Source organism: Centrocercus urophasianus, unplaced genomic scaffold, assembly GCF_019232065.1.
Source record: "Centrocercus urophasianus isolate 14NV4802_14NV808 unplaced genomic scaffold, USGS_Curo_1.0 seq_25, whole genome shotgun sequence".
In the NCBI taxonomy this organism is placed as follows: Eukaryota; Metazoa; Chordata; class Aves; order Galliformes; family Phasianidae; genus Centrocercus; species Centrocercus urophasianus.
In genome coordinates, this window is record NW_024884811.1 from 15,756,131 (window position 1) to 15,765,318 (window position 9,188).

At 35.7% G+C, this 9,188-nt stretch overlaps 1 protein-coding gene across 4 annotated transcripts in view; it reads right to left on the reverse strand.

Annotated features, from left to right (window-relative positions):
* Positions 1–1,481: 1,481 nt before the first annotated feature.
* Positions 1,482–9,188, reverse strand: part of SLC1A3 (solute carrier family 1 member 3) — a 55,642-nt gene continuing 47,935 nt past the window's right edge. For 2 of the 4 annotated variants that reach the window (XM_042825717.1, XM_042825715.1), the window contains 5 exons: positions 8,067–8,362; positions 6,118–6,351; positions 4,508–4,702; positions 2,994–3,128; positions 1,482–1,978 (listed from right to left, as the gene is read on the reverse strand). In XM_042825717.1, the coding sequence (XP_042681651.1) occupies positions 1,774–1,978; positions 2,994–3,128; positions 4,508–4,702; positions 6,118–6,351; positions 8,067–8,362 (1,065 nt within the window). In that variant the 3' untranslated portion in view covers positions 1,482–1,773. The remainder of the gene's footprint in view (positions 1,979–2,993; positions 3,129–4,507; positions 4,703–6,117; positions 6,352–8,066; positions 8,363–9,188) is intronic. The other 2 variants (XM_042825718.1, XM_042825716.1) reach the window with 2 other exon arrangements.

Consider the following 9,188-nt stretch of genomic DNA (forward strand, 5'->3'; position numbering starts at 1 on the left):
CCTTCAGTCAGGATGTTGACATTTTCATTACAGTGAAATACACTGCATTTATTTTCTCTTAAAGACAAAAGCAGCATACTGCATATGTTTTGTGTTACACTTGGGGAATTGCAAGGGAATTACAAGGGAATCCTTCATTCATATAGTCAGATTTTATTTTGTTGGGCAAGGAAGAAAGAAAAAAAATAAACATTTAAATAAAAACAATCACTCAATATTATTCTGCCTTCTGATTGGCATTTCTTAATTCCCCTAACTGTAGCTGTATTATAAAACTTTCCATTTTAACCTCTACAATGATACAAGTTAAAAGGAGAACATATATAATTATTATTTCTAAGAAGGGGCTTCACTGGGGAATAATGCTGGAATGAACAAAAAAAGCAACAGGATTACAAGTGCATTGTCTCTCTTTTTTCATTCTTTCCCTACTGATTCCCTGAAAGAAGCCCACAATATTGCGCTTTAAAATCCTTTCTAATCATTTTTTATATATTTATTATAATATTTACTATTTTGTATTTTAGATTAGATTTATATATTTTTCCTAGTAAAAAGTCAAAAAGCACCCATAAGTTTTTCTTTCTAGAGGGTTATTTTTTGTTTTTGGGATGCTGCTCATAAATGCATAAGGATTTTGGAATTTCGCGTTGAAGTAGGGAGCCTTCTTCTCCAGGTGGAAAAACATAAGTCTGGCTAACAGCTTTATTACTTATCAGTGGAGGACCAAGGGTTTCGGAGCTCTACAATCAGAAGATCTCTTGTTAGCCCTAAGGATTCAGATTTAGAATCCAGTCCTGTTAGGATCTGAACAACTCACCCTTCTGCACTCTCTGCAGAGGGCTGGCACTGCCTCCTATTTATATTATTGCTTATTAAGTAGATTAATTGGTGCACCTAAAGCATATTTTTTTATATCCCCAAAAGTAGAAGATGCATTTCCAGTCCCAGAGTCAGTACAGCCTAGGGCCTTGCCCCTACAAACATTTACAGACATTGATTGTTCAGCTGTGTTGTGGAGTAGAAATTAAAGGTCAAATCCGTGCGGAGGTACATATGTATACATACACAAATGTCTGCAAATCCATGGGAACTGACTAGGCTGAGTTTTTGTCAAGATCAGCTGAGGATAGCATAAAAAATAGTGTCTAGATAAAATCACTTTCTCAGAAGTATTTCAGCTTAGCTGACAAAGTGCTGATTGTGGGAATTGTTTCTGTATCTATACACCTCCTTTTTTATTCTTTCAATTAATGTCCTTTTGTTGTCTAGTAATTGAAAAAGGCTGTAATGCTAGAAAAAAAAGAACATCAAGTGAAAAAAATCATCCAGCTGGATGCAGTTATCAAGGTGGAAGCACTGATTTTGTGCTTACAGATGTTAAATTTTTTCAACAGGTATTTAAAGAATAAAAACATTTTCAAGCTTTGTTATCTGTTGTTACTTTCCAGTTCATTAAAAATATCACATTTAAGGGCTGAGTAACATATATACTTTTTTTTCCGTTTAATTTAATTGTTGATATCTCTTTTTTTATCCTCACTTAGCACATGTCTAGCAGGACCAGTGTTGTTGTCTGTTAATTGTTTTTATTTTTATGTGGGAAGCCACTCGATCACTGCTACTTTGGAATATATTTCCACTAATTCTTTTCAGTGCTAGCATAAAGGGAAAAGACAAGGGATAAGTGAATGTCGTGAATTCAAGATACAGAAGGCTGGGAAAAGTGTGTGTTTTCCGCACTTGCAGTGTTAGACTCATGCCTTCTTTACCCTACATCTTGGTTTCACTGTCTAAAGGTTTCTCACTCTCATTTTCTTGCGAGATCAGCTGGTATGGTTTCTTCATTTCATTCTCCTCTATCACAGAATTTCCCATCTCAGCATCCCTGTTCTTCAGCTCATGCCGTGATAAGTGTTCAACAATCCCTGCTCCAATGGAGTCTCCCAAGACATTGGTGGTGGTACGGAGACGATCCCTAAGGAGAAATAGTAAATTAGCTTTGAGTTTATCACTGGTATGATATAGTATGCAGACAAGATATTAGAATTGCCTTTACTTATCTACTACATGATTCAGCAGTTTTATGTAGATAGTGTATATTTGTTGAATTTGTTAATGTTATTATTCCTTCTAGAAAGTTGCAATATACTGGGATTTGGAGAAATTAAGTCTGTTAATACTGCTGGCAACTCCGCACTGAAAAACAGTTTGTGAGAACAAAGGGAGCATATGGCAAGTGTTTGTCAGAAGCATTTTAATACTTGTTTGAGTTTATATCCTCTGAACATATAAGCCAACGAGAATCTGCCTTATTTTCATTTCCCTCCTGACCAGAGTTTCCTCCAACTTCTTGCAAGGATCACTTGGTTGATCCTTGAGTTGAAGGGTAAAAGCCGCTGGAAACTAGGTCAGAGAAATTGATTGGAAGAAACATGCCTGTGATTTACTTGGATCTAGGAGATTTCCCTGCATACCTATGGATGTGGCTGTACTGTCTTCTGCAGACAAAGGAACAGAACAACTGATGATGTTTTTTGCTGATATTACAGGTTGCTGGATAAGAAGTAAACAACTTTTCAATTCTGTGTCTATGTGGAAGACATTAACCTTTCCTGGATTAAATTAAACGGGCTACAATATTCTAAATCTGATTGATGGAAAGAATTTCATTAACAGCCTCCAAAATAAATAAATAAGTAAATAAATAAGTTGAAACACTAAAGAAATTATTTTCTAGTTGCGTTCCAGTGTATACGAAAATTTTCTTAGTATTCTATGGATCCAGGTTTATAAATCATCCTTTTGCACACAAGAAGAGCCATCACTAGGCTAAACCATCTGCTTTAAATACATGTACTAATTGCAGGAAATTGTGATTCAAGACTTCTGCAGCAAAAGCACACTGCAGACTGCGGTATTGTCAAATTGTGCCTGCTACTGCTACCTCCAAATATGCTCTAAGTTCTTAATTCAGACATAGAAATACTTACAAGAACCAGTCCACTGCAATTATAAGAGTGATATCATCCGTAGGCAAACCTACTGATGTAAGCACAATGACCATGGTGACCAGTCCGGCTTGAGGAATGCCTGCAGCTCCAATACTGGCAGCTGTAGCTGTGATGCTGTGCAAAGAGACAGCAAGAACAATTAATTCACTTCCATAGTAAACATTTTACCATCTGATAAACATTAAAAACAAATACGAAGCAAGAAGTCATTTGCTCTTCAGTAAAGAAAACTGTGAACGAGACCCTAATCTGAACACTGCACAGGTGGAGGGGTATGTGGATTTTAGTCCAAAATGTATACACTGAACTTTTATCCTGAACTCTGGTAACGTGATTTTGTGACATGGTAAATCCCCTGCTTTGTGCTTACGGCCTGTCAAAAACATTATAGGCACATGCCATAACTCACTGAACAAACCAATTCCAACACCCCAAACGTGTTAAGGTTGTGGAAGTAATTTTGTCCTGGCAGATCTGATACAGAAAGTTTAATTTTCTGTCCATCTCACTATAACCTTATGCTAGATGAATTACCAACTCCTGCACCATTTTGAATTCAGTCAACACGAAACAGAAAACTGACAAACCCCCTGAATCATACACTCTAGTAGCTTGACATAAATATGCTTGTTCACATTCAGTTTAGCAAGAATTTTGTTTTGCCAGATGATTTGTTAGGGAGCAGCTCTAGTATGAATGAATATTGAATTTCTGCCCTGGAGTGTGAAGGCAGTTTTACCTGTGTTTATCCTGTGTTTCCAGGTCACCATTATCTGAATGTACAGTGTTGCTGAGTAATAAGTACTTGTTTGTTTGCCCACATTTTCCCACTTTCCCTTTGCTGACATTTATCAATAATGCACATGTACCCATCACTTTTTTCTATTAAGCCATTTTAGTCACATAATAAAATTAATGCCAATCAATTATCAAGTGCTACTTATGCTTTTTTTTTTTTTTTTTTTTTTTGCTGTTATATTTCAAACATAAAGGCTTGTTGCTTTAAAACATGCTCATTTTCTCCACCTCTATGAGCTGATTTAACAAAATGTACTGCTTCTCCTTACACAGATTGCTCTACTTGAGACCAAGACTAGGAAAATAGCACCCTGCTATCCGTAGCACTGTACCATGCCGCTGTGCTGCTCTTAAGCTACAGCTTGGTGCGTGCACTCTAAACTATCTGGTGCAGATCCCGACATCTGTGTGTATACTTCAAGAAAATTTTAATGACAAAAGAAATTTAAAACTTCTTGTTGACCCTACTAAGTACAGTGATACGTATCTCATGCAGCAGTTTTTCAAATGTTTACCTAATGAAGAGTATGTGCTGGGGCCTCTTCTGTGCAGAAGGTGTAAATAATTACAGTTATTTAGCTACTTTAGTAGTTCTTGTTTTTAGCTCTAGATGTTTTTGTTTAATCCCTTATTTAATGGCATAGAGTCATCACAAAGATGCTTTGATTAGATGTAGGTAATAATGATGTCTGTACCTGATTGTGATAATCTGCCCAAAGTTCAGATCAAAGTTGTTAACCTGTGCAATGAAAATTGCAGCCAAAGCCTCATATAAGGCAGTGCCATCCATATTAATTGTAGCACCAACTGGCAGTACAAATCTTGTAACTCGTTTGTCCACTCCATTTATTTCTTCTAGACACTTAAATGTAACAGGCAGTGTTGCAGAACTGAAACAAAAAGAAGATAATGCATGATATGAGTTTTATATAGTGGAATGTACACTGTCATTCACTGCGATGACTTGAAAGATTTTTCTAACTGTCTTAAATTTTTGTGATCTACCAGAATATTATATATATATATATCTGCCAAGGCATATATAATACTGTAGGTTCTCCTGATCCTCTGGGACTAGTTGGCTATTCTGTAAGAGTGGACTTGGCTTCTGTTCTTTAAGATACATCTCTCCAATCTCTCCATCTGATCACATTGTAGAGATTTTTCAGCAACCCATGTTACTGTGTGTCAGTGACCTTTTCATTGCTAACTACTTCACAGACTTGGGAAACTTGGGGGGTTGGAACTACATGATCCTTGAGGTCCCTTCCAACCCGGGTGATTCTGTGATTCTGTGAAAGTGTAAAGAAGGGCAGTAAAGATTGTGCTAGAAAATCCCTTTGGTGACAACGTACAATTGAATTTTGAATAGTTTTTAAATCTACTTGCATTATGCTGTCTTAATCCAGCAACTGTTTAGGTTCTTACTAAGAATCTTCAGCAGCTAAAAGTTGGAAAATACACTTTTAACGCTATTACTCTTACACACCAAATTTAAGTTTTGATAAAATTAGATTTTTTTTGGAATTGCCACCATTTATTTTCTCTTGGACTATGTTGTACTATTTTCCCTTTAAAATTGTTGAGAAAATTCCCTTTTAGACATTCCATAGACATTCCACACATTGCAAGGACTGACACTAAGATGTCAATCAAGGAAGAGTCAGTTTCAACAGTAGTTGTCTTTCTTTAACTGAAAATATGATGACATAGTCTTTTCTAAGTCCTCAAGAGCCTCAAGAGCAATACAAAATTTACTCAGATTCTTTTCTAATAGTCCTAATAGCTTATCATCTGGATATGGTATAGGAAATACATGTTTGATTTCAACAACATTTTCTTTCATCACAGATGGAGAGAGATATTTGTTCACATTAAGTCCCTTTGACATGGAACAATAGGGGCCTTTCTGTTGCAGGTCCAGGATCTTTAGAATAGGAAATCACCTGCCAAGACTCTTGAGGCTCTCACAATTGCCTCTGAGTCTTTGTGCTTGCTTCTTTGTTTTGATACAGGTAAGATTTCTTTTGCCAGCTTCGTCCTTTACCAACAGTTACAAACTACCTATACAACTCCAAGACATAGGCTAACCAACGTCACAAGGGGTTCAGCCATACAGTCTGCATCACCAAACACATCAATTTCATGTCTGTTCAGGAGTTCTTAATAAAAATAAGAGCCTGAGTCAAAATAATGATAATAATAATCTCTCAGAGGGAAGTCAACCACTTGCATTAGGCAAAAGTGTTTCTTAAACCAATAATATTAAAAAACACATATTTGACCTTAAAATATTGTTTTCTACCTGGAAGATGTTCCCAAAGCTGTGACTAGTGCCTGGATTAGGCCTCCAATAAATACCCAGGGATTCTTACGAGTGATTAGGAAGTACAGAAGAGGTAGGACTATGATAGCATGGATAAGCAAACCGATTATAACTGTTACAGTATACATGGCAAGCTGACCACCAATTACACCCATATCTTCCATCTCAACAATTTTTCCAGCAATCAAAAAAAGGATTCCAAGTGGAGCATACCTGCAAATAAGAAATCAAATTAGTATAGTAATGGACAACATAAAACATTCCCCTGTTCATATCTTTTACATGTTTGTGTACGTGCATGAAGGTAGGATATTACTAATGGGACGATTGTAGTTCAGAAGCAGTTCTAGAGTTTGTTTGACTATTGAGAATTCAACTTGGATGAAGCACAGTGTGAAAATTTTTGATAGGCTCTGCTAGATTCAGAATCTGATAAGATGAATGTGAGAGGAGTATAGTATGTCTTTCAGACATAAAGCCTTGAAGAATAACTTAAAAATGCATGTAAATCACTTAAGAAAACTGGATTGGCCAGACACGTGGACTGACACCGCATGTAAGGGAAGAATCATTAGAAGAACAGTTTCAGCTCAAAATTTTCCAGCATTAGGCTTTCATATGTAGGGAGATGAGCTTCCTTTGTAATTCAATTATTATTTAAAAGCTGGTTTAGCAAATTCTGTTAAAATTCTGCCTGCTAGAATGAAGTCTCATTCAACACAGTTGGAGATTATGCCAAGTGCCCATCTCTGTTCTCTCTCTGCTGTTGTTTCTTATGTAACAGAGGAAGAACTCACTCTTCCAGTGATTTCAAGATGCTTCTGTCCATTCCTAGTGGAGCACTCCATAAATACTTTAGCATGAAGCTGTCTGTATGGCAGAGGTCATGGCACTGTGGGGTAGCAACATGAGTGGTCTTATATATTTCTTCCTATCAGTAAGCGCAGCTACAAATAAAGGAGTTAGCACTCAGCATGAAACTCTACAGATCTACAGAAACACAGTTCTATTATTACAGCAGAATTTTTGGAGAGCCCTATTTCCACTTCCATAAATGCACATTTGTCTTATTACACTTGGTTATCAGCATAATTATCTAGAACATCTTAATTGTACTTTGAAACATAAAATCCATGTTGAAGTCTACCAGAAGTAACATTTTCTATCCTTTGCTTTGTTATCTCAAGTGTGCTTATAAATAATGAGAAAAGATTTTTGATTTGCACAGAAGTTTTCTAGATGTTTTAGGAGAATTTTACAATATACTCATTTTTAGTTTTGCAGATAGTACTACAAAAGTATGTGTAGGTTTTGAGGTTTTGGGGTTTGTGAAGAAGGTAACAAGATATTTCAGCTTTTTATTTTTTTCAAAATCAACCTTCTACATGACAGAAAATAAGACTTCATTTTTGAAAAGGATTTCTACATGTTTGAGGGAAAATGTATAGGTTTTATTTATCTATTGAACATAGGAAATGAAGTAGCAAAAAATATGTATATCTTTGTGCAGCTACAATGCAAGGACATACTACATAATTGCAGGAGCTGCTTGTTTTGGAAACTAATTGATAGCAAGGTCTTGCTGTGTAGAAATAAGATTATAGGAGAGGTTTGCCAGTTTCCTCTAGTGAAGTCTGAGTAGATGATAAGGAAATTTTGATAGCATGTTATTTTGACTTCTCACATTATGAAGACATAGAATGAGTACTAAGCTTGGTGTATTGTGCCAAAGTTCCTGATTCTTCTCAGGGTAAAAAGCCAAACACACTGTAAGACTAAATATACAGAACTACAACTTAGGAGCTCATTTAGCAGAAAGGTACAATTCAGTTAAGTTCTTATTGTACTACTTCCTGCCAAACAGACTATCCACCATAGTGAAAGAATAAAGTTAGCAACTTAATACGTAATTTATCAGAGGCACTTACCACATGATTAGAGCTACCAGTCTCATGATAGCCTCATTAAGGCTATCAAAGAAGTCTTTTAAGGCCTGACCTTGCTCCTTCATGCTTCCAATCACCAGGCCAAAGCTTATTGAGAAAACCACCAAGCCAAGGGCATTCACTCCATTTACAGAACCTGGAACAGGAACCATTTCCTCTTTCATTTGTGTGAGGGTTTCCATTGCTGCTGATACATTACTTATTATGGAAGCCACTGTGGATGTGTCATTGGATGGGATATCTACTTTAAACATTCTCTTTTCATAGTTAGTTTTGAACTGGTAAAACGAGAAGAACAGAAAGATGGAAATCATGTGAATTGTCCGAACAAAGGTAAAAATCACATATCATTACATTATTAATTTCCACTGTAGAACACATAAATTTTTGTGTAATGCTTGTTGCTAAGGTAAGCTGTGATGAAAACAGGCTTTCCTGAAAGCAACATGAAAACATATTGACCTCAAGAGCTAAATCTTTCCCCTTTGGATTTAAGGACTTGTTCTCTCAGAATTTGAAATTGAAGACACATTTGTCATGCTTGTGAATTTATTATAAATCTACTGATATTTAATTAGCCTTTTAATAAATAATTATTATTCCCAAAAACATATTTCCAACTATTTTTGAATTAGAAAAAAAATGGACTGAAATTAATCTAAATGTAACATACCTACCCTTCTCAATTCTTTAGTCTGAAATTAGAAATTTGCTATGAAAGAAGCCATTAGTTTTCTCTACTATGCAATAAAAAGGTACCACTTTTGTTTATATAGAAGTTTCTAGTTTAAATAATTCCTCTAGTGAATGGGAAAATCATTTTAAAAATCTCAGTGCTCTACTAAACCTCTACTTTGACAACTAGTCTTCCACCACCTACTACTTTTCCAAAAAGAAATGTGTATGTACCCTAAATATTTGTTTCAGCACTCAAAAAACCCCCTCAGCGCTATCCTTATTAAACTCTTTTGAGCACAAGAAATACTAAATAACACTGCTAAAATGTTTCTAGTTAATCTTGGGATGCTAAATATCACATTAAAGCAATGGGATACAGGTGTCAAGACTATTCAGTATCTTTGAATTTTTATTCCTTTGGATGTG